This window comes from Monodon monoceros, unplaced genomic scaffold (genome assembly GCF_005190385.1).
Source record: "Monodon monoceros isolate NGI ecotype Baffin Bay Population unplaced genomic scaffold, NGI_Narwhal_1 Super_Scaffold_11, whole genome shotgun sequence".
Classification (NCBI taxonomy): Eukaryota; Metazoa; Chordata; class Mammalia; order Artiodactyla; family Monodontidae; genus Monodon; species Monodon monoceros.
The window spans coordinates 83,761,715-83,788,246 of record NW_021703767.1 but is presented as its reverse complement, the minus strand read 5'-3'; the positions used below and the strand labels follow the sequence as shown (position 1 = coordinate 83,788,246).

Sequence of the window (26,532 nt, the reverse complement as noted above, 5' to 3'; positions counted from 1 at the left end):
CCTCAGCACTTTCCCCTGCCCAATATGTTCTGGTCCCTGAGTTCTTGCTTTTTCCAGAGTATGGGTCAGTTTCAACATTCAGGATCCCAAGGACCACAACCCAAGATTCCTAAAAATGCTGAGGCGCTGCTTGGAATCTTGTAGCACAGCTTTGCTGACCGATTTAGGTAGCTTTCCTCCAGAGTCAAATTCCTTTCCCACAGATCAGTTCTCTAACTTTGCCACAGTATCTGCTACCTTTGTAATACTGTGCCTGCCTTTTGTGGAAATGTCCCAGCACTTGCTATGGAACATACCGGACATCCGGTGACTGCTGCCAGGTCCACAGCCAACTCACAGGACTTGATCAAATCCTCCATCATGGCCAAAGCTTGTTGTAGGTCGTCTGAGAAGGCTGAATCCTTGGTCCTCTCTGGCCCATTCTGTGGAAACCAAATGCCTTGTTGGAAATCAAAAGGTAAACCATCTACCAAGGGAAGAAGGGAAACAGGACAGAGATAAGGAGCTACGGATCCAGCCAGCATGAAGTGACTGAGAAGGTAGGTACATCAACCTGTTTCCCTGCTCCCAAAGAATGGTAGCTAAGGATATTTGCTGGTTTAAGTACAATATATGATACACACACACACACACACACACACACACACACACACACACACAAGCAAAATCATTACACTTTCTGCACATTGTACTAATGAAGAATGAAGTTCATAAAATCATGGACATTATATTCTGGCTATATAAGAAACATCCTGAGCTTTTGTAAAGCATGAAAACCCCAGCCCTTTTAAATAGGGTGCTCTCCCTTTTACTCCCCTACCCCCAGGGCCTATTGAAAAGTTCAATCTGAGTATCATATTCCTGTATTTAATGTGACAGTCTTATTCCTATGGGTAAAATTGTACTTAAAACCTTCCCAGAGGAGGATATTTGTAAACTTTAGAGGCAAAGAATGGGCTGCTATGCCAAGGTTTACTAATGATTTATGTGTAAACACCATAACGGTGGCATTTGCCACACTGAATCTCCCCGAGCTCTGCCCTTTCTCTCTCCTCTCCTCCCCCTGCCCTTCCCATATTCTATCACCATTAAATATGCCAAAGAGGTAAGCCAACGTGATCTGCACCTCCCAAACAGCATAAAGACCCAGAATTAAGGGAAAAGCTAATTTAAGACACCAACGTTCCAATTATTACTATTGTGACACTTAGGACATGGTAGGGATGGTTTCAGCTTCAAAGTCTTTTGCTTAGGGTTTCCGTATTTTATTCACCTGCTACCTACATAGCATATTTATCTGTTATCTGCTAAATACAAACAAAAAGATTTTGGCTTCGTCCATTTTTTTTCTTTAACACATCAACTTCTACAACAAAGAACAGAGAGCTCTTTGCTGCTCCGCATATAGCCCCACCTCTTCTTATCTTCTACTGCATGATGTAAGCAAAGGGTTGTGTATTTTCTTAATCTCTACTTAAACTATAAAGATTAGCATGTTTGGATAAGAGATATGAGTGACAGGGCTGATGAATGGAGCAGAGCATGCTGCCTCCACTGAACAATTTTGCATGGATTCTTACCTTCTTACTTATGGTAAATGTGTTCCAGGTCCTGGTGGAAGACAACACACTCTCACCTGAGTTTATTGTAATGTCATTAACAAAGGATTAAAAGTTCTTACACCAGGCATCTTCCTCTTTCCTAAATACTTGAAACTCAATGTGCTTTTAGAGACTCGACGGCTACCTATTCCCTCTCCTTCCCACTAACCCTCCTCCCACAAACACGGCAGGTGGCTAGTTTTACATTGTGTGATATAGGACTCTTACAAACATTATTAAACCTCTCTAACTCAGGGTAAATTCTTACAAACATTATTAAACTCCTCTAAACCAGGCTAGCTGCATTTGCTCCAGGCTATAAAATTACTACCTGTGCCCTGAGCTTCCTTTAATCTTAAGGCATCCCCACAGCACCATCTGAGCAGAGAGGACATGCAAATGACTGCCCCTTGAGACACATGCCTCATGTTATTCTTGTTAAAACCAGAATTTTATAACAGAAAAATTGAAAAAACCCACTTCCAAGCCAAAAATTTCTTCCCAATCTGGTGTGGCCATCACTTCTTCCAAGTTTCTTCTTGGTTGTCTTAGAATTCACACACATATACACACACATTTGGAAAGGAACAGGGCATAATGTATATAGACTTACTAAGGCGTACAAAGAAGTAAATATAAATCATTCATAATCCTACCATGCAGGAAAACCACCAAAGGGATTTTATTATACTTACTTCCAGTCTTTTATGTATGCATTTTATACCTTTGCTTACTTCTGTATTCTGGTAAAACATTTTTATGTGGAAGGAATAAGATATATTACCACTTATCCTATTACAAATCCCCACTTTGAAATTGTCTTTATTTTTTTGTTTTTTCCTGACTATGAGTTATAGGATGCATATTATTTTAGAAAATTTACACAATAAAGATCATAAACAAAAATTTACACAATAAAGATCATAAACAAAAATTTACACAATAAAGATCATAAACAAAAATTTACACAATAAAGATCATAAACAAAACGAAATCGCTCTTAAGTCCTTAGTCCTTAGTCCTTAAGTCCTTAGGCAAATACCATTAGCAGTTAGTACATAGAACGATATTTAATATCCAGTACCTTAGCCAAACCTCCTTCTAGATCACCTGGGTCCATCTCCAAATCCTCAGGTGACTCAAAATCCAGCAGACCCTGCATTAACCCAAAAGCTTTATTGAAAATCAAAAAGTAGAAGGCCAACTTAATCTGTTGTGCAAACAATCTCCAGCCAATGCTAAAATGAGGATGTATATAAATTTGTCTGTTTGTCACAAGTAAGAGGGAAAGAGTAAATGGTACATTCAGCGCAGCGCTCTTTCCACAAACACAGAATCACATTGGACACACTATTTTGTAGCCTGCTTTTTCTCAACAACGTATCATGAACATTTTCCCATGACATTATATTTTTTTTAAACATGTTTTAAAATTGTGGCAGAGTATTGCATCCTATAGCTAAATCATGATTGATTAATCCCCCCTCCTGTTAAACATTTAGGTTCAATAATTTTTTACTAAAATAATAATAATCTTTATACACTTTTCTTAAGGATAAATTCCTACAAGTAGAATTGTTAATGTTAAGAGTTGTGATGCATGTTTCCAAGTTCTTTAGAGAAGGACTATGTTCCCACCAGCCATAAATGAAAGCTTTTTTCACCAGCCCCTAGCCTACATGGAGTATTACCATTTAACGCTGTACCAAAACATGCTCACAGATGCCGCTCTTGGAGGGAAGCAGAGGCTCATCATCCTCACTCCCAGGCTGGTGTGATGGCTCCATGTATAAAACAACAGCCGCACGTTACGTTGCAGAAGCTTCCTGGGGGTCAGCCCTGAGTGAGCTCTCTACTGCGTCACTCACTGGCTCCTCACAGCAACCTGTGCAGGAGGTTCTAGTGTCCTCACTTTACAGGCGAGAAAACCAAGGCCTGAGAGGTCCAGGCATCCCACACTGGCAGCGGCAGAGCCGGTGCAGCCAAGGCTGGGCCTGCTGATGCAAAGCTGAGAGGGTAACTAGTTCTGAGGGCAAAACGTTGGTAATAAACGTAACTGCCCTGAGCCTCAGTTTCTTCACACTTCAGAGCCTTTTGGCACATCTGATGGTGGGGATTAAATAAGAAATACAGGTGGGTGTGAATTTTGTTTTGTATAAAACGAAATGACTTCCTCTTGGCCTCTGATGATGGGTTTAAAATTAAAGGAGCATCTGGTTTTGGTGTGGGGATGATCCAGGATTATGTTGTGACTGATGTATATTAGTTACCTGTACATTTTTTTTTTTGGATCTTTGCAAGGGGAAAACTACAAGTAACAAGTTTTATATATTTAATTTAAATCTGTTACAGGTTTTCATGTTCAGGATAAACAATTTTTCAACCTTGGGCGAAAATACCTGCAACGGTTTAAGGTGACTGTGTTTTACCTTAGGACAACTGTTGCATGCCAATTTGTGTACGTGTGTGTGAAAACACTTCAAAGTTGAGTTAAAAGATGTAAATTTAAAGTTGGTTGTGTATCTAATCTGCCCCAGGTTCAGTAAGTAAACAATTCTTTTTAAAAACAAACAAACAAAAAGAAATACATGTGGGAAGATATCCAGTAAACAGCAGGGGCTTGTTTTTAAATTAAGTGAGAGTAGCCACTGGGCAAGAGCTGCTTATAAAGGTTAACTCAAAACAGAACTTGGAGGAGTGACCCAAACCTTTCCCTGAGCTCACACCTGGGGAAGCAGCTTTGACAGAGCTCCTGTCCTGTGTGTGGAGGGGGGGGGGGGGGGGGGGGGCGGGGGCGCACGCGGGTGGCTGGTGGTGGGGTCTGGGAGTGCTCTCCTGCAGGTGTGCTGGTGTCAGAGCAAAGAAAGAAAGAACCACCTAGGGATTCAGCAAAACAAAATTCATTCTGTTATGCTGCTCTTGAGAAAAATCCTCAGTTTAAGGGCAGAGGTGGATGTCACAGTTTTGCCTTCTCCCCTCCATTGTTTAAATGCACGTAAAATAGTAGCTTTAGGGAAAATCACACCTCTTTTCTGAAGCTCCTTTGCCCCAGCTGTAAAATGGAGCAGATGATATCTTACCTGTAGATATGTTACCGAGAACAGAGGTCTGGCTGCCTCCCCACCCTCTCAGCTGCCAGCAGTGTGGTGGCCTCCCTCTTCCCCACTTTCCTCCCAAGGACCTCTGCTCCCCCAAGCTGGGCTCTCCTTAGAGATCCACGTTCTGGCTGCATGATGGACTAGCCAGGCTCCCGGGACCCTATGATTCTTTGGTTTTCTTCCTCATTGAGGAGGCTGATTTAGACCTGGGGACAGAAAAAGCCTGAAATCTAGACATAGTTTCACCTTTGGAAGTCGAAGTCACAATTCTACGTGTCTAAGGAAAAGAGCACCACAGCGCCCACATCTGTTCTCCAAGCACAGGAAGCACTGTCTCATCGACTTACCTTCAACAACATCTGGTACTTCATAAGTCTCTGGCTTGGTCCTCTCAGATACTTAAAAAGAGGGAGACTGTGACCCAGTTGACGCTGGCATACCTTGAAAAGCCAAACAGAAACAACATAAAACAAAACAACACACACACACACAGAACAGAAGCGGCAACATTTAAATACAAGAAGTGAAATGAGCTCTTCATGGAGAGAAGGGGCAGCTGTGTCGACCAGTTTCATAATGTTATTGGCTGTTCAGTCCCTCAGGAACAGTGTGTAAAATGAGAGTAATGGGAAAGGGGATGGGCTTGGCTAGTATTTTTATAGGCAAGTAGGGATGCCGGAACATTTATTTCTTTTAGAAAGTAAGTCCATTAGGAGGGAGACAATGGGGCAGGCTTCTGAAAAGGTTGTCTTAGAATTGGGGTTTGGGGGTGGTGGAGTCTAGTCAAGGGTACATGATGGGCTTATTGATATCATTCCAGGGAACCCCAAAGTGTGACTTAATTCCACTTTTAAAACCCATCCTAGAAGAGGACCCTGGTTTTCTCACCAGGCTACAGCTGCTCATTACAGAGCTGTCCCATGGAGACTCAGGGCAGCATTGAAACTTCCAGTGTATAATTTCAAAAAAGAAGAGACTTTTAATAACCATAAATCCCAATTAATAAACATAAATCCCAATTAATGCCAAGTTCCTCTTCCTAGTTCATACTTCCAATTTCTTTACAAATTGGATGTACATAAACAGTGTCCAGGGAAAACAGCTTGTGGGAGACCTTAGAAATGCAATGTTACCCCAAAGTAGGTGCAGTCTTGACATTCTTGCCAGATTGCCCTGGCTCGGGGCAGATTCTTATGATATTTAAAATATATTTGAAGGTCTTCTTTCTGGGTGAGAAAAAGTTAGAACAAATTAACCAGGTAGCATTTTTCAGTAAGAGGACAGGATAATAAAGCTTATTCATTCATTCAACAGGCCTGAGTATTTTCAATGTGTAAGGAACTGGGGATGCACAATAAATAACCTTCTGTTGGGGTGAGTGTGTGATGGGGAGATGAACACAGGGTTATAAACAACGCAGATGTGAATGGAGTGCTGTGAGAGCAGCTACAGGACTCTGGTAAATAAATAAGTAAATTCATGAACAGGAGTAGAGTTTTAACTTTATCCTTTCTCCTCTGCTCTTTATCTGGGACACCAATATCTCCCCCAGATAGTTCTGCACTAAGTAATAAAAAGGACAAAAAGTGCTCGTAGCTGATGGCCTCTCCTTTCTCTCTCCCCACTCACTCCTTTTTACAGTTATCATGATGCCAACCCTACAAATAAACCTAAGAAACAACCGAAGGATAGAAACATCCCAGAAGGAAAATGTGGCAGTTCGGACACAAACCTAAGTGGTCTGGGCAACCCCTGCCTCAGACATCACCTTCAACCTGCAGCACAAGACTCTGAGACTGGAAAAGCTACATGACTATGTCAGTGCTAGAGATCAAGAGGGATTCCAAGTGCTGTGTGACCTATATTCTCATTGCATCAAAGACTGTGTGAGGTGGGAAACACATCTGCCAATATCCCAGATAGAAAAGATACCCCCAGCCTGTGGAGTCAGCTTGCCAGCTTCATCCATTCCATCAGGAGAACCTGGCCCATCCACTCAGCTGTGCTTGCCACAGAGCCCGGGCTGCTCTGGCAGAGATGACCACGTGGCCACTTCCTTGTGGATTTCTGTGTCCCTGTCCTCTTGGTGAGGCCACTCTTGAGGTCCTTCATCTGGACATGGGTTATTTTTTCCCTTACAGCTTTCACTGTGTCTATTCTACTTCTAAACACCCTGCTGTAGTGAATGATTTCCATTTCTGTAGCTCTTCCTCTCTCCCGATGGATTGTAAGTGGTCATTTCACTTCACTGCAAGGACTACAGCAACTCTGTCCTTTGCTATTCTCTCCAAGAAAAATTACACACACACACACACACACACACACACGTTTAAGAAGGCAGAGAGCCCTTGAGAAATGTTGTTCAGACTCGTTAAGAAACTAGAATAATAATTCAGAACTTAACAATAATAACTTCCTTATTCATTCACTCCAGAACTATCTGTTGAGTGCCTTTGATGTGCCAGGCACTGTGCTAAGTACATTTGTTAAACTCAATGGCTCCCAGAGTGTAGTAGCCTAGACTTGAGGAATACTCCTGCTACACTGAAGGCCAGGCTTATAAAACACTACAAATTGATTAAGGCATTTCACCCACATTTGGTTTGTCAGAGCACAAAGACATTGGCCTTTTGCTCCTAAAAGGATTCAAGGTTTCATTGCTTTCAACACTCAACACCAGAAGATTCTCAGAAGCTGGAGGAGACTGGAGATCCAGCCTTCCACCCAGGAAAACATCGCCAACAGTCGGCCACCTTTCCCTAAATCCTCCCAGTAACAGAGAGGGACCTGGTTCTCTTGGTGGATGCTGAGCTGATACCTGTGTTCCTGAAACCTTCACCCCTTGGTCCTGTGTCTGCACTTTGAGCATCACAGAACATTATATGCCTTCCAGTACTGAAACACAACTACTGACCTAAATTTGCTCTTCAGTCCAAAATTCCTTAGAGAAAGCATGTGCACTAACCAGCAGCATACAAAAGTACCTGATTCTCCTTACCTCCCTATAGAATAAATCAGGAGGCTAAAAAAATTGCTACCCCCAACCTCATATTCACACAGGAAGACATGATTTCTTGTCGATTAAGAAGACTGTGGCTCAGGTTCAGTTCTTGGCTTTCTTAGTTACAAACTATTTGGTCCGAGGTCAGTTACTTAACCTTCCTTCGCTTCAGTTTCTCATCTATTAAGTGGGCTCACAACAGCAGTCAACTCCTATGATTGTTGTGCGATTAAATGGGAAGATGTATAGAAACCTCTCAACAAATGCCCAATACATGCAGAGTACCCAACAAATGGTAGCTATTGTCAAAGCATTTTTTACTTTTGTAGAGTCCTTCTGTGTGCATTATTTTATTTGATTTCCACAACTTTACATATTGGTATTACTAAGCTTGTTGTATGCAGGAGAAAAGTGAAACTCCCGGGGTTTAAGTGACATAATTGAGGTCATGCTGATAGCAAGTGGCTCAACTTAGATAAGAAGTTTTCTGAGTCCCACCCCAGTGTTTTTTTCTATGGTACCACGTGAGATCTCAGAGCAAATGGGACTCAAAGTAAACTACTGACAAACGCTATTCTACATGGAGGTTGGTCTCTGGGGCAGAATCTTCCTGGATACTACAAGCTATCGAATCTAATTGAAACACTTGGCTAGAGCAATATTTCAAAATTCTTTTCATGATTAGTGGAAGTCTGCAAGTATTACTGAGAAGAGAAGAGGTAAACTGCTGTAGTAAATAGTGGGTGATGGGCCTGCCTTATTGGCTAACCAATACAGGTCTTTGCACAGCTGTGACAATGCCCTCAAGGATTCTCAAAGGTTAAGTAATTGTGATTTTTAATTACTTCATTTGTCTCAGAGTAATATTTTGTTCTTGGAAAGAATTTATTACCTGTATTTTTTCCCCAATATCATAAATCATATAGGATTATATGCAGGTATGTGGTCTGGATTAATGATTTCTAGGGTTCCTCCCAACATGGGAGACTATAAAAAGCTCTGTAAAACTTTAGGAGAGGAATTTTTCTAAGAAAAGATGTTTAGTTAGCAATTGCCCGACCATTTCCTCAAACTTGGCAATTTTAACTTGATAATATCCTTTTTTTTTCCCCACAGGAATTTGGTCTTTTTCTCATTCAACAATTTCAATAAGTCTTTGCAATAATGATATAGTCAGTTATGAAATATTACTAAACTCTGCAACTAGATTTCACATTGGTGGTTTGATGAGCACAAAATTGCCAAATAGTATAAAACACGAATAATGCTATCAAAGTAAGTCAAAAAGGAAATTAATCAGATTGAATACAAAATGGTTTTTAATGTATCTTGAATTCTGTCACTGGATGAAAAACCTATGACAAGGCTGTGATGGAAAGCCCAGACAGGGCTATGGAAGGGGTCTTCTAAGTCGGTCAGAGTTCTGAGGGTTGAAGACTCTGTTTCTCCATTATGTCTAATACCTTGAAACCTGGGGATTTTTGTTTGCTTGCTTTCAGTTTATCACAGGTACAGTAAGTCCCCTACATGTTCTGAAAGTGTGTTTGTGAGTACAATTTGTTCGTTAAGTCCAAAAAAGTTAGCTTAGGTACCCGAATAACACAATCAGCTATATAGTACTGTACTGTAATAGGTTTATAATACTTTTCACACAAATAATACATTAAAAAAAACACAAAAAGTAAAGAAAAACATTTTTAATCTTACGGTACAGCACCTTGAAAGTACAGTAGTACAGCACAACAGCTGGCATACAGGGGCTGGCATCGAGCGAACAGGAAAGAAGAGTTACTGACTGGAGGGGGGAGAGGGGGTGGGAGATGGTAGAGCTGAAGGATTGTCAGCAATAGGAGACGGAGGGCAAGTTCACTCACGCCTGACGTTGATGGCACAGGTTCTGGTTCCTTGCTGGATTCAATTCTATCTACCCTCTTGAAAAAACAGGTCCAGTGATTTCTGGGTAGTAGCTCTTTTTTTCTCATCATAGGTGACACAGTAGCACTGGATTGCATTCTGAACGGCTGCTGCAACCTTCGTGTACCATTCTACATTCAGGTCCTTTGCCTCAAAAACTAACAGTGCCTCCTCAGATAAAGAAAATCTTGCCATTTCCTGTGTCGTGAGTCTCTTCCGTTCTTCAGTTACTTCTTCTTCCTCTTGTCGCTCCACTCTCTCAATTATTTTCACTTTTGTTTCCATCGTTATCGCTCAGCATGTCTTTTTACTTTTTCCTTTTTAGCATCTTTATTGGAGTATAATTGCTTTAAAATTGTGTGTTAGTTTCTGCTTTATAACAAAGTGAATCAGCTATACATATACATATATACCCGTATCTCTTCCCTTTTGCATCTCCCTCCCTCCCACACTCCCTATCCCACCCCTCTAGGTGGTCACAAAGCACCAAGCTGAACTCCCTGTGCTATGTGGCTGCTTCCCACTAGCTATCTATTTTACGTTTGGTGCATGCAACTCACTCACTCTCAACTCTCTCACTTTGTCCCAGCCTACTCTACCTCTCCCCATGTCCTCAAGTCCATTCTCCAGTAGGTCTGAGTCTTTATTCCCATCCTGCCCCTATGTTCTTCATGACCTTTTTTTTTTTTTTTAGATTCCATATATATGTGTTAGCATACAGTATTTGTTTTTCTCTTTCTGGCTTACTTCACTCTGTATGACAGACTCTAGGTCCATCCACCTCACTACAAATAACTCAATTTCATTTCTTTTTATGGCTGAGTAATATTCCATTGTATATATGTGCCACATCTTCTTTACCCATTCATCTGTCAATGGACACTTAGGTTGCTTCCATGTCCTGGCTATTGTAAATAGAGCTGCAATGAACATTGTGGTACATGACTCTTTTTGAATTATGGTTTTCTCAGGGTATATGCCCAGTAGTGGGATTGCTGGGTGGTACGGTAGCTCTATTTTTAGTTTTTTAAGGAACCTCCATACTGTTCTCCATAGTGGCTATATCAATTTGCATTCCCACTAACAGTGCAAGAGGGTTCCCTTTTCTCCACACCCTCTCCATCGGTGCATCTTAGTACCAACTACATCACTGCTGCTTTTATGCTTGCTTCCAGACATCCTGGGCTTGAAATAAAGATACTGTACTACTGTACTCTATACAGTACTGTACAGTAAAGCACACAAAAGCACAACCACTTGCAGAGAATGCATGCACGTGACAATGTACACCAGACACGTGAACTAACTTACGTTATCAGACATGTGAACGCACGTTCGCATCTTTGAAAGTTCGCAACTTGAAGGTTTGTAGGTAGGGGACTTACTGTACTGCTCTTAGACTTATCAGTCATCATTTCAGCTGTTTAAAAATGCTTAAGTTGTTTGATCTATTGTCTCAGGCTCACAGAAAGAAAACAAGCAAGAGAATGAAAGGAAGGGCCGGTTGGGAGAGAGAGAAGAAATGGGAAAAGTTTAGAAAGCAAAGGGCACCGGGCTCATCTCCAAAGGAGGAAAGAGGCACTTGGTGGAGAATGATGCCGGCTAAGGCATTTCTCTGAGCCAGCTCCCAGGGAGCACAACTGGCCCAAACAGCCAGCCTATTTATTGCCCAAAGCCAGGTGGAGAACTGGCAAGAGGGGAGAGGTCTGTGTGGTGGGAAGGGAAGCAGACAGAAATACGATGTTGTAGGACAGGAAGTTCACAAATGGGGTGCTAAGTGGAAGACAGGCTGTAGACTTAAAATTTTCTAACTTTCCTTGATGCCGTAGAAAATAAAATGGAAGAAAATATATGTTCTATAGTTTCAGTTTAGTACTTCTTTTGAGAGTGTTACTACAACTTTAGTGAAGAATTTAAGCCTGCTGTGTGATTCTTGCCCTAAAACAGTTAGCTTAGTCATTCAGAGAAGGATCCTCTGCCTCAGGGGTCTGGGGGGGCCAGTCTTCCATTTCAGGGGACTTGGCAGGAAGCCAGGCTTACAGTCGTTCCCACCTAGCAGGGTGAGCTCAGTCAAACTGGACTCAGCTCACAAAGGCTGAAGTACTGCAAAGGACTCCCGCTTTGCATTCAAAAGGCAGATATAAGTTTTTAGACCACTTGTGTTTCCATTTGCCCTTGCCATTACACAGAAAATTAAGGGCTGACTTTAATCGCATGGTTATTTTGAGTTATTGGGAGCACAGACTTACTCTCTTGAGAAAGCAACGTGCCAGAAGTTCAGGGTTTTCAGTGCATTTTTCCAATTCTTTTAGAAAAGTCCTAGGGAAAGAAAATGATAATAATGCTTTGATTTTTACATGTATGGGGTTAACAAAATTTTCTGAAGTAAAATCACATAAGGTTTTAAGAGGTGCTTAGAAAAATGCTGTTTTCCAGGCTTTACTGCTTTTGACTCATCTTCAACATGCTGATTTGGAAGAAAACAATGTATTCTGTGACATTACTAGGATTCCCTGAAACCACTCATACCAGTTCTGGTAATTCTAAGCACCAGCCACAGACAGACTGGATACACTGAAGATCCCTGCTACATGATAGTAATGTTAACAAGAACTGCTGTTGCTGCTGCTACTACAACTATCACGGAGAGCTGACTATAAATCAGGCATAAGCTAAGTGCTTTGCAAACAATATCTCATTTAATCCTCCACCAAACCTTGTAAGACAGGGTTTCATAAGTGTGAAACCTGAGGTTCAAAGGGCTGCATAACTTCTCCAGAGAAAGCAGAAGTGGGATTTCCACTTCAGCCTTGTGTCTGACCAATGGACAATAGATGTGGTTAAGAAACAACTGTAGTTCAGTTCACCAAGCAGTCTCTTCCTTCCTATCAATTAGATGTGTGATCCTGGGGCCATTAGAGTGAGTAAAGTTAGTAAACAACTTGTGGTTTTGTCATCTGTAAAATGAAAGGGTTGGAACATGATTTCCAAAGTCCCTTCCTTCTCTCATTCTCTAGAACCCAACACCCAAGCAGCCCTGGGCTGAAAGGACAATTAATTCCCTGACCAGTTAGCATTTTCTAACACCCTGGTTTCCAGCACTCCGCTACGATAATAGGTATGTGGACTTGTGTCTTGGTCGACTTTGTATTCCCAATGCTGAACACAGTGCCTGACACAGAACAGGTGCTCAGTAAATGCTGATGCATGAGTAGATAAATAAGGAAAGGAACCCACAAATGAATACAACATCGATGCCTGACACCAGTACATGCTCCATTAATGTCTTTTCCCTTTTTCCTCGGGGACCTTGTGACACTTCTCGCATCCTTCTTATCCCATACCACCCCAATCCAATCCACTGACTCTGGACTACTTGATTAAGCCTAAAAATGTCTAAGCACTTTCATCTCCAAATTCCATCATTCTGATTTCCATCCTTCTCTTATTTTCCATTTTCCCTGATAATTTGAATGAATATGTACCTGTTGTGAAATTCATAAAGTTCTCTAATATTCCCGAAGAGAAATTCCTTGTTATTCCGAAGAACATCTGGAATTAGATGCTTCAGCCAAATAAAATCCATTGGAATGATATATCCCTGCAGAGGTGGAAACAGGGTAGGTCTTACAAACAGGAACATATAAGAGATGATCTGACTTAGCCACTTTAATAATTGGGGAGTAAGGCACACATGTCCTGAAAGCCATTCCGTAAAATACATTCTTCTGATATTATTTTCCTCATGTGTCTATCTTCAGAAGAAGATGGCTTAATGGCAATGATAATAAGATGGCAGTTTTATAGGAAGAACAAATCTATTTTTAAAATTCGTCACATAAGTCAAATGTGAAAGGAAAAAACTTACCCATTACTTTATGACCTGATGCAATTACTATTGTCTTATTATATTTCCTTCATGACTTTTTAAAAAAGCTGTTTTATATGGTTATAATCACAGTACATATATAATTTGTAGTCTGTTTTTCCATATGCATTTTAGACTCATAAATTTCTACATATATTGTTTTAAATTTAATCTTACAAGCATTCATTTCAATGTTGCTGTATATTATTAAAAATAATTATTTTGTAACAGTTGAATAATATATCATTTAGCATGTATATAAGACTTTATCAACCATTCCATTCCTTGGACATTTGGTTTTCTTCTGATGTTTTATTGTAAAAAATTTCTATTAAAACTTTGTATATATAGTTTATTTCTCAAGATTATTACCTTAGGAAAATAGAGAAAATATAAATTTTCACTCAAGCAAAAAATGCTACTTAAAACAATAAGAAACAATTCTCTCATTTATTTATCAAAAACATTTAAATTATCATACCCACTGTTGGCAAGCATATGGTGAACCTAGGTGGGCATTGCTAGAATCATGTGAATTGGTACAATCCATTGAAAGTTATTTTGTTACATGAATCAATAGTCATAAGGACGTTCTTATTCATACTGAAAAAACCACTTGTGATATTACAAGACCTGAAACTTTGGTGGGGATTCTAGAGACATATGGCAACTATTTTGAGTTTCTATCTGCAACAAAACTTTTCCAGTTTGAATACATGCTTAACGTCCCCCCCGCCCCAAATCTACTTACGTCAATTATGTTTTTAATCTCTTTTATATAAGTCTCTTCCGTCTCAAGCAAGTCACGTATAATGCGCCTAAATCAGCAGCAGGTGGGAAGATGAAAGAAAGAGAGAGACAGAGGTGAGGTGGGGGTGGGAAGCAGTGTTTTAGAATTCTTTTAGAATAATGGTCATCAATACAGTTCCCCTTAGTGGCTCATCTACTTAGGTTGTGGTCAGTTCATTCCGTTCTGTTGAACACCCAAGGCCAACATCTCACAAAAGCACACTCTGATCACACTGGCATGAGAAGAAATGGCAAAGTTAAACGACTCAAAATCCATTTATGTAGCCAGAGAATGACCTGTTTGTGAGCCATAGCAAGGGGGTCAAGAGGGCAGACATTGGAGTCAGAAATACCAGGTTGGGATCCTTGGTCAGGAAGGTCTGCCTGATCCCTACGTTGCACATGTGCTTTCCTGCTCCCTTCCTCTGGCATTCCATGTCTCCGTGTGATTGAGTTCCTCAGCCAGAAGACATGAGCTCTGTCTGCTTCCCCTGAGAAAGGCAGGTGGGAGGTGTGGTAGGCAGAATTCTAACATGGCCCCCAAGATTTCTGGTCCCTGGTACACACATACACATCCTCCCAGTTAGTCAATCAAACACTAACTTAAGCGCTGCTGGGAAAGTATTTTGTCATTCGGTTTTGTTCCAAATCAGTTGACCTTAAGATAGGTAGATTACCAGGTTGGGCACATCCTAATCTCATGGACCCTTTAGGTCTGGGTCTAAAAGTCAGAGAGATTGGAAGCATGCGAAGGCGTTAGCACAAGGGAGATTCTCCTTTGCTGGGTTTGGAGATGGGGGGAGGGCATGTGGCAAGGAAGGCAGGCAGCCTCTAGGGGCCAAATGGCCCCCAGAAGACAGTCAGCAAGGAAACAGAAGCACTAGTCTGTGGTTGCAAGGTACTGAATTCAGCCACAACCATATGAACTTCGAAGAGGATACCTTCTAAGAAGCGCAACTGGCCAACACCTTGATTTTATCAGTGGGACTTGAGCAAAAAGCCAGTCTTGTTATGCCTGGACTCCTGTCCCAGGGCAATTGTGGGCGGAGCTGCTAAGTTTGCGGTCATTTTTTGATGCAGCAATAGAAAACCAATAGAAAGAGTGAGGCCAGTCCCCACATCTATCTCCAGACAGACTGCTTTCTTTCCCTCCTCAGGCTGTGTGGCCATACTTTTTTTAGGGCTTTCTTTCAGGCCTCCAAGTGAATCAGTGTTTGTACAACTGTTCACATGTAGAATATATACATTTATGGTTTCCTGTGAGCTGTTGGTGGATTATCTATTAAACAGTAGCCTACCCTAGAAAAGAGTTTCTTTTCCTCTCATAAGAATGGGTATGACAAGGGACAAATAAAGGACACAATGTAGGAAATTCACACAAATACATAAATGGCTATTAGTCTTATGAAAAAAATGCTCAATATATACGAATCCAACAAAAACATATTAAAAAGAAGTACAATTTTCAAATTCTATAATATGGCAGACATTGTAAACCTCAGAGGAAGACCGGCAGATGAAGATATGGAAACACACTCAGATAACATTGGTGAAAGTACAGATTTGTGCAAGATAACTTGGAAATATCTTACCAAAATTTAAAACACATGCTCCTTGACTCAGTAATTTCACTTCTAAGTATGTTCATTGTTTGTAATTAGAACAATAGAACGACAACAACCAGATATAAACTGGAAATTACTTAAATTATGGTACATACATATAATGAAATGCTATGCAGTTCTTAAAAAGAATGAAGCTGACTGAATCATGCTGGCATGACACAGTCAATGTATTTTAAGTGAATTTAAAAAAAATAACCAAGATGTATAACAGTTTGCAGAGTGACTATTTGTATAAAATGTATACTATGTGTAAAATGAGCATATATGCATACATATATGTAAAATTGTATATGCTTAGAAAATTCATGCAAAGAAACTTAAAACATTGTTAACAAGGGGGGTGGGAGAGGGTAGGGGTGGGAGTTTGGGATTAGCAGATGCAAACCGGTATATGTAGAATGGATAAATAGCAAGGTTCTACTGTATAGCACTAGGACCTTGGGGAAATACACTCAATATCCTGTGATAAACCATGATGGAAGAGACTATGAAAAAGAATGTATATATATATGTATAACTGAGTCACTTTGCTGTACAGCAGTAATTAACACAACATTGTAATTCAACTATACTTCAATAAAAAATAAATTAAAAAAACATTGTTAACAGTGATTGCTTTTAGAAAGTGATACTGAAGACTAGAAATAGAGGAGAATTTTTACATTTTATTCTGCACCTTTTTCAATCTTTGATTTAAACAAAAACTTTAAACATCTACTGCTTTTCTAATTAAAAAAATAGTTTACATGACGTTTTAAAATGAATGTTACTGGAGGTAATGACATATAAACCCCATTTGAGAGATATAAATAAATGCTATAATCTACCTATTTTATAGCTCAACAATTATTCTTTCTTAAAAATGACCATTTCCATATCTATTTATAAATGCTTGTTATAAGGCAAGACTGATAAAGGATAGCCATTGACCAAGGATACAATTGTAAGAAGTATAATTCTACCAAAAAAGTTACTCTAAGATCATATTTAGCTTAACGGTGTCTCTGAGTAAGAGGTTCCTTTGCTTTTTGTAAATCATCCTGAAATGATGATAGTTACTATGTCAGAAGGAAATATAGGCCTCAATACCAGTCTGTTTCTATGAGCCATGACATAAAGTACGACCACAGCAACAGTTAAGCATTCATAGAAAGCCAGAGTACAGCCAGCCTCTTATGTCTCCGTGAAGCACTGGGCTTAAGCAACTTGGCAAGGCTGTTTAAGAATGTGTTGACGATTAAATGAAGTCACAAGGCAGAAACAACCAGGTGGTGGGCAGAAATCAATCTTATCATCCAACAGTTAATATAAGAACTTAGAGACCCCTAGGAGTCTTTACGAATCTGACACAAGAAAAAATCCACAACTCAGAAGAAAAAAAGTCCCTTGTCAGGTCATATCCCAGGTCCAACTGCTTCATTTTACTTATTTGAGTGCAATGGATAAAACTCCAATAATAGAAAGTCTCCTGAACACTGGTAGCCTTCATTTCTGTTCAGATTAAAAAAAAAAAGTTCTCATATCACTGTTAACCATTCTTTTATCTTTCTTCTCCTTTGTTTTCCTTTCAAATAACTTTATAAAATGGGAGAGAATCGATGATTCTAGCTGACGATTGCCTGCTTTATTATTCCAAAGCACATAAGTTTGTTCACAGAAAAAAATCAAGGATTTAATATCTAAAGTCATCAAGTATATATAATGTAGATAAAAAACAGAAAACATTGGGAGTATTCAAGTCATTTTAAAACCTTAAACACCTAGAGCAATTTATGCCCTGGTGGACATCTACCCAGAGGTGGAACACTGTAATTAGGATGGGGTTCACAACGCCAGATCAGCCTGCATGAATGTAGTCTACACTAAATGTATACTCTGGCTTTGTTTTACATGTAAAAGTGGTTCTCCCCTCACCCACACCCCCAGGTCATTAAGGAGGAAATGGAGGCATAATGTGTTTTAAGGGGCTGTTTCTTCTCTGAAGCCATATTTCAAGGTAGCATAAAAAAAGAGCTTTGGAGATCTGGTTCCATCCTATATGACAGCTCGTGTTTAAGATGATACCGTAAGCGAGAGGCAAGAAAGGAAAGCCTTTTAAAAAAATGAATGCAGCCCTATTTGGTAAGCAAGATCATTAATGTAGTATGTACACGTTAGGATCTCCTGATAAGTTTCTTCTTTGCCCACACACCTTAATCTGTTCCCCCTTTTAACCCTTGCCCCTCGTCCCCTCCCCAATTTCCCAGCTCTCCAGTAGAAGAGTATCCTTTTGGAAACCAGTCTGTTAGAAATATATTTTTGCTCATTACCTGTCAATACAATATGCAGTCAAGAGATTTCATTTACTCCTTGTATTCTATCATATCACTCGCGTCAGAAAGTATTATAGATTTTCACTTTAAAAAAGCTAGTTTTCATCTAATACCCTCTTTGCCAAATGGAAAGGTCTATTCTTATCCGTTTCAAACCCTAGAGCATCTGATGTAATGGATACTCATCTTCTTAAACCTTTCTCTTCCTTTGGTTTCTCTTTATTATTCAATCTTCATTCACCACCCACCTCTCTGTTTCTTCTCTATTCCTTCCTTGCTTCATCTTCCTCCTTGTGTCTAATGTTGCTGCTCCCCCAAGGTCTGAACTCAGGTTTCCAGACTTCCTTCCCTCTTCTTCCCTCATGCTGTTGACTCTCCCACATCATCATTTTCCCGCCAGACTTTTGGTCATGCTCAAGCCCATGTTGCCAATTGTCTACATATGTCTTCACCTGGATGCCTCCCAGACACCTCATCACCTCAGGCTGAAATAGAACTCATCAGACAGAAACAGCATGCATATCAGTGGAAGGGTCATACTCTAGGGTCCCTAAAACACAGTTGTCATTGCAAACTCCTCCCTGCCATTATCGCTTACATTCAATCTGTCACCAAGCCTCATCTTTTCATCTCTGAACACACCTCTTGGAGTCACTGCTTATCCTCCATTGCCGATGCCACCAATACAGAGCAAACTCCCGAGGCTTCTCATCTTGAATACATTGGTGTACTCCTAGCCGCTCACTCTTGCCTCTGAGATCTCACTCCCATCAATCTATTTTACAGACCTCCAGTCTATGCCCTTCCTAAAGCTTCAAGTCCATTATGCCATCATTCTCCCTCTTCAAAAACTTAAAATAGCTTTCAGTTGCCCACAACTGTCAATATTCCTCCCAGGATTTCAAGACTCTCCATTCATGTGAAAAGAATCTTCCTAGGGGGCTTGCTCAAAAGGTAAGTACAGAGCCACAGATTCAGAATGGGGAGCAATGGATAAAATACAGAGGTAGAATCTGTAATTTTCACAAGCACCCCACATGATTCTAATGCGGATGTTCCCTTATTTGGCTAAGTAACACTGAGCTGATCCATTCCTTTAAGCCACCTACCCCCTTTTAGTTAGGCCAATGGTATCATTATTTTATACTTCTTTTCAAATTTTAATCATTCCTGAAAGTTCCATTTCTCCCTTTTCCATGAAAACTCTTTCCAACAGCTTCAGGTGAAATTAGTACCACAGTCTTATCCTTGCTTTCCAGACAAAAACCATTAGATCCATTTACCAAGCATGTACTAGCTCCCTATTATGAGCCAGGCACCATGATAGGCACTTGGGGTAGAGAAATGTACCAAAATGCCAGGCCTTAGGGAGTTCATAGTCTAATGGCAGAGACAAGAAAATCAGTGACTCCTGTGCAGAGTGATAGGTACCAGGTAGCCAGAGGACTCAGGAGCACAGAAGGGAGGGGACACTGCCGATTTTGAGTCGAGTGAAGTTTAATCAGAGTTTTGAAAAAAGCATGCAAGGGGACAAGGACAGTGAACTGTCCCAGGCCGAGGACGACAGTGTGGAAGAGGGAGCAAAGGTGAGCGATGTATGCTGTCCCAGTACTTGTAAATTATTTGGTGGGGCTGGGCCAACAGTCTAGTACATTCATAAAATGCCAGAAGCAGATATAAACTTAAAGACCATCAGTTAATCCTTATATTACAGATGGAAAAAGAAAGCCCCAGGGCCATGCACTGACTTGTCCAAGGTCTCTGGCTTTGGCAAAGTCCGTGTTCTTCCCACTACATTATGTTGCTCCTCTTGGCCTATGTTTGGGGTGCATCTAAAGTCCTGTTTGCTGATTATGAAATAAAACACAAATTAAAATGAAACTAGCATGGTGATATAAAAATACTGGGTTTCACAAAAATAGGTTTCCAAGTCTATTTCTGCTTCTAATATGTAGGGTAACTTTGAGCAAGACATTTTCTTTCTCAGGGTCTCCATTTCTTCATGTGTCAAAAGGCTGAATTAGATCATCCTGAGTATCCCTACTGGCTCTCATAGGTCACTCTATAAATACATCATTTTATAAAAATTTATTTTTAACATCTTTATTGGAGTATAATTGCTTCACAATGGTGTGTTAGCCTCTGCTGTATAACAAAGCGAATCAGCTATACATATACACACATCCCCATATCCCCTCCCTCTTGCGTCTCCCTCCCACCCTCCCTATCCCACCCCGCTAGGTGGTCACAAAGCACCAAGCGGATCTCCCTGTGCTATGCGGCTGCTTCCCACTAGCTATCTATTTTACATTTGGTAGTGTATATATGTCCATGCCACTCTCTCACTTCATCCCAGCTTACCCTTCCCCCTCCCTATGTCCCCAAGTCCATTCTCTACGTCTGCATCTTTATTCCTGTCCTGCCCCTAGGTTCTTCAGAACACTTTTTTTTTTTTTAAGATTCCAGATATATGTGTTAGCATATGGTATTTGTTTTCCTCTTTCTTACTTCACTCTGTATGACAGTCTCTAGGTCCATGCACCTCACTACAAATAACTCAATTTCGTTTCTTTTTATGGCTAAGTAATACTCTGTTGTAAATAAATCATTTTAAATAAAATGTATGATGTGGTCTTTGGTCTAACCACACCTTGCTTCTCATTTCTCATAAGAAAAGAAGCAAAGGTCGTAAGATTTTCTGTCCATTTGCACCCTCAATTAACTAAACAGTGTATATGTGACTGCATGTACAATAGGACGGCAAGGAGAAGGAATCAGCGTGGGCTGGAGAGGTCTTGGTGGAGGTGAGATCTGGACTGTCCTGTGTAAGAGGTGCCAACTTGCAGCAAGACAGGAGGGTGTTCCAGGAGGAAGGAAACAGGAGCAGGGCTAGGAGTCGTGGCTACACCCGGGGCCTTGTGGGAACCAGGTGCTGGGGCAGGATCTGCGTGGGAAGTGTGGGAGTCAGGGGGAGGGGGAGCCGGATGGAGGAGACGGTTGTCACGCCAGGCTACGGTGAGACTCCATGCAGGAGCCGAGGGGAAGGTTCAGGAGACCGAGTTGGCCAACGGGGACGAGAAAGGTCCAGGAGCCCATTTCATTCAGCACTGAATAGGTCCTGAGGGTTCAGACTTAGGAAAACATGTTCTTAGTTTCACATCCTTCTTCTGTTTTGGTTACGTGTTGCATAATTGGTTAATAAATTCCCAGAACTATAAATGGTAACAATATGAAACTCTATGGACCCATACAATGACCTTGTTGAAATCAGTGATATTTTAAGCATTAATAAAAGGTCTGATGAATATAAACTGTTCTCTGTCTCCTGGAAGGCTAACAGTTGAAAGTTTTGCTCAGTTGCTGATAAGCCATCTGTTCTGTCTTCTCCACTTTTATATCTTAGTTTCTATATTTTGTCTGATGTTAATTGGATTTGATCTCATTACTCTGATGTGTTTAGGGTAAACTACCTTAAATTCTTTTTAGAGAAGGATGGGGCATAAGTAATCACTAAAGTTTATCTGGCTCACTCTTCAATATCACATAATAAATAATGACAAAGTAATTTCACGCATACTGCACTTTTTAAAAGAGGGACTGACTATAAACCAAATCCCATTAATCCTAATTCAAGTTAACAAACATGCATTTGTGTAGCATTTTAGGGATTATAATTTTTTTTTTTTTTTAGCCGTGCCACGTGGCTTGTGGGATCTTAGTTTCCCCAACCAGGGATTGAACCTGGCCGGGCCCTGGGCAGTGAAAGTGTGGAGTCCTTAACCACCGGACTCAGAATTCCCCCAATTTTTACAAAATTGTGGTAAAATATACATAACATAAAATTTACCATTTAAACAATCTTTAAGTGGCATTAAAATACAGTCACAATGTTGTGCAACCATCACCAGAACTTTTCCATCAATCCAAACTGAAACTCTGTACCCATTAAACGCTAACTCTCCATTCCTTCCTCCCACCAGGCCCTGGTAACTTCCACTCTACCTTCTGTCTCTATGATTTTGCCTAGGTACCTCGTATAAGTGGAGTCATACAAAATTTGTCCTTTTGCGTCTGGCTTATTTCACTTAACATAATGTATTCAAAGTTCATCCATGATGTAGCATGTGTCAGATTTCATTCCTGTTTAAGGCTAAATATCTTCCATTGTTTGTATGGACCATTTTTTTTTTTTTTTGGCTGTACGCGGGCCTCTCACTGTTGTGGCCTCTCCCGTTGCGGAGCACAGGCTCCGGATGCGCAGGCTCAGCGGTCATGGCTCATGGGCCCAGCCTCTCCGCGGCATGTGGGATCTTCCCGGACCGGGGCACGAACCCGTGTCCCCTGCATCGGCAGGCGGACTCTCAACCACTGCGCCACCAGGGAAGCCCTAGACCATATTTCATTTACCCACTCACTTGTTGATGGCCATTTGGGTTGTTTCCACCTTTTGGCTATTGTGAACATTGGTTTGCAAATCTTCGTTGAGTCATCGCTTTTACTTCCTTTGGGTATACACCCAGGAGGAGAATTGCTAAATTATAAGGTAATTCTATTTTTAACTTTTTGAGGAACCACAATATTGTGTACCATTTTACATTCCCACCAGCAAGGCACCAGGGTTCCAGTTTCTCCACATCCTCATCAACACATATGAGTTTCCATTTTTAAAATAATAGCTAACCTCATGATGTGAAGTAAAGTTATTTTTTTAAATGTGCATATCATCTTCCTTGATCCATTCAACACCTGACAAAGAGCTTCTGCAGGGCAGATGTCCTATCATCCATCCCTTGTCCCCATGCCTTACAAGTAGGAAATTCTCAATAAATGTTTATGGAATGGATGAAGGTAGATTTAAGGAACAGACACCAATTCTGTAAGCAGGAGCAGGCACTAATTGTTATTCTCATTTCACAGAAGAGGAAATTGGGACTCAGAGCATTAAGTGACTTGATTGAGGTCAAACTGCTGACTTGGTGCTGCCAGAAAGAGGTCAGATCCAGGTCTTCGAGCTCTAAAACTAGAGACAGGGGAACTGACGTGCCAAGGGTGAATGTCAGTCCACTGAAACAGTACCAATATTCTGACTCTGCAGCATGGCTCTGTAAGGGACAGGGCCTGCACAGTAAGGACACAGGGAAGCAGGTTGGAGAAAAAGGGGTGGCTCAGACCATCAGCCATTTATGCCTAGGATTCAAGGAACCTGGATCAAATCTCAGAGCCACGGTGTATCCGCACATGTGCAATCCAAACATAACAAAACTTCACGGGAGAGATTTCTGGTACCAAGTAGACTCCTGGAATACTGCTGATAGGAAAACCATTACTACCTCAATTCATGGGAAAGGGTAGTACTGGTACTAATTCCAACAGGAGTATCCAGTAACCTGATAATCCTCCCGTAAGGAAAAGAAATTGTGAAAGAGTTAATGAGCTTCTGCCTCATGCAAAGGGAAATCTATTGCAAAAAGGAAATTCCCAAAGATTAAAAAAAAAAGTGTATAAAATAGTCAAAGATCAAAAATTGATGAAAAGACACACTGCTTTCTTTACCCTGTGTACCTTTCTGCAGACCTATTTGTATCTAGATCTACCAGCAGATATCCTATTATTCTATTAATTCCTTTCCTCCCAAGAGGGTTTGTTTGTTTGTTTATTATGCTAGAAACATATTTCTCAGAGATATTGCTCTTTCTAGGATTCCTTAGCCCTATATCTGCAGGATCAAATAGGTGTTAATTAATATTGGGCTTTATGTCCTTAGACCATTAGACCAATCAAGACTGATTCATGAAATGTATATGTTTTTCAGAGCACATGATTTGTCAAGAACTTTAGAATTGGCTTTTGAAAAGTGCTGTTATAAGAAAAATCTCACTGTAGCTATTTTTAATTCCTAACTAATGGTCCATATTTTAAATAATACTCAATATAAATCTCAGGCAGGACTATAACTGCCTTTTAGAATTAATTTGAGTAGGATTTGAAGCATGTATGCCCCATAAAGCAGGCAATGAGCGCTTAGAAATTATTAACTATTAAGAAAAGGGTAACAGAGAATTAGATTTTAGTTGTCCCTTAAATATCAGCACAACCAAACTTAAGTGCAAAATTTCTAACTCAAATCACTGCATCTGGGCCAGGCACGTAGCCCCCATGTCATAGTCAACAACTGTTTTCTGAACATCTCCATGTGCTGTAATTTTCTTTTTTTCCTCTGTACCACCCCTCACAGGATCCAAATAGTTTTTCTCAGTTTACATAACTGTGGGCAGGATGGTGCCAATTGTCTTTTAAAAGTTAAGTGTTAATCAGGTAGAATTCAAGATTGTCCCTACACAAGTATCACTCGTTCACTCAATTTGGATATATGCTCCTAGCTTGGGGAGAAAAAGGTAGACTTAGAGGCAGTCCCTCGGAACCTGCACAGAATGCTGTATGGCCCTGGGAGTGTGAAAATGGATATATGATCTGCAGGTGGAGAGGGGAGAAGAAATGCTGAGGGATCTAATGGCAGGGGGTTGGTACCAGGTCACTGTCACAGGGGCTGTTTGAGCATTTGCAGCATGGAAAGGAAACCTGTGGCAGCCTCACTCCCACCCGCCAGTCTTCTTCCCCCACTCCCTCCCCCGAGTGAGGCCCACTCAATCCACAGTACAGCTCTACTGCACCAAGAAGGGTCCCAGCAAGCAGGGCCTGTCCCAGCAAGACTGTCCCTGTCCCTGTGGGACCCCTACTGAGGGTTATAGGGGCACATGAGAGATGCCCTTATGTATTGATGTGGAAGGAGATGAGTTGAGGTTCCTCCCCCCATGCAGAAGTGAAGAGAAAGGAACGAAATGGGTTCTTAGAATGGCCTGTGGGTGAGTACCTCTTTGTGCTGTCAGTTCCCTTCATCTTCCAGCTCTGGGTATACCTAGTATGGTTTCATCCAACTGCCAAGATCCTGGAATTGAGGGAGGCTGGTGAATCGTGCCAAACCACAGGAGCAGAAGCAGGAGCTGTAGGAAAGGGGCTAGTGTGCCTCCAATGTCAGCATTTGGGCCTTGTTGGCATCGAGGGAGAAGTACACTGGGGCCATTGTACTGTAGATGAGGCTTCTTGGACCGAAAGTTTGAACTTTTGATGAATGTGGGAAGCGTTCAGCAAAAATTCAATTCAACCAGCCATTAATACATATTCACTCCGTGCAAGGCATTGTGGGAGGCTTCTTCAAGGGAACTGGAGATGAGTAGGATGTGATCTCCATCCTCAAGAGGTCTGAGGACTCTCAAAAGAGTAGGGAAAACAGATCCACAGATATTTATACAGTGACATAATGCCACTGACCGTTATTGACACGTAACAAACACCCTGGGCTGGGTCCACTGGCGAGAAGAAGGAGGATTCTGGCCCTTGGGGGTCATCCAACACCCATCCATTCACCATTTCACAAAAATGTATTTGAATATTCCATTTTAGACCTGCTAAGCTTAAGACTGATGTGACACTTAAGTGAAGACACTCAAGTTTGGAGCTCAGAATCTAGACTAGAAATATAAATCATGGATTAAAGGCAATGGATGAGATCACCAAGCAGTAAGTGTGGTGAGAAAAGAATACCCAGAAGGATACATGTGGGGGTAGGAGGGGCTGGTGGGCAGTAAAGGAGGAAGAGGAGACAGCCAAGGAGTTGTTGCATTGTTTTAACTGCTGATGCTGTATTAACAGAAAATGTATCTCTAAAGATGTGAAACACAGCAGGTCCTTTTATAGCAATGATGATGATGGGATATAGCATGAAGACCAGCTCACCAAGCGAGAGCTTTCTGTAGCCCACAGTGGCATGAGGATGACAGCTGTCCACCCAGTCCGTGAGGCGCCGTGCTCAGCACTTCACACATGTTACTGCTCTGTAGTCAGCCCTCACTGCACCCTTCCAGTCGGGAATTACCATGGGGCACAGAGAAGTTGGGTCGCTTGCCCCGATCTTGTGGCCAGCAGGAACTAAGTCAGGATTCCACCCCACCTCTCTAGCTGCCCAGGCCTTGCATAGATGCTCACTGGTTTCAGAACACACAGCCTGTGGTGTGTCTGAATTCATGGGACAGGGCCTGTACAGGGTCTGTGAGGAAACCTCCTACCTTCTACAGAAAGCACAACTTAAGCTAACAAGTCAAGCATGGCACTATGTTGATATGCTTCAACTGTGTTAGGTATTAAGTAGCAGTTATCAAACCTGTTTCTCCTTTCATGACTTCACTAACACTTCTCTCTTTGGGTCTCTTTTGTTCCCACCATCTCCCAGGTTCTCTTTTCAGTCTTCTTTTCCCCAAAACTAATAA

General features: G+C 41.1%; 1 protein-coding gene across 1 annotated transcript in view; it reads right to left on the bottom strand.

The window, feature by feature from the left end:
- MCF2L2 (MCF.2 cell line derived transforming sequence-like 2) overlaps positions 1-26,532 on the bottom strand; it is a 194,542-nt gene that overhangs the window by 34,519 nt on the left and 133,491 nt on the right. Inside the window, exons 15-21 of the mRNA XM_029214819.1 lie at positions 14,234-14,300; positions 13,100-13,215; positions 11,864-11,933; positions 5,833-5,925; positions 5,047-5,139; positions 2,686-2,757; positions 297-422 (exon numbers count right to left, since the gene is read on the bottom strand). Coding sequence (XP_029070652.1) covers positions 297-422; positions 2,686-2,757; positions 5,047-5,139; positions 5,833-5,925; positions 11,864-11,933; positions 13,100-13,215; positions 14,234-14,300 — 637 coding nt within the window. The remainder of the gene's footprint in view (positions 1-296; positions 423-2,685; positions 2,758-5,046; positions 5,140-5,832; positions 5,926-11,863; positions 11,934-13,099; positions 13,216-14,233; positions 14,301-26,532) is intronic.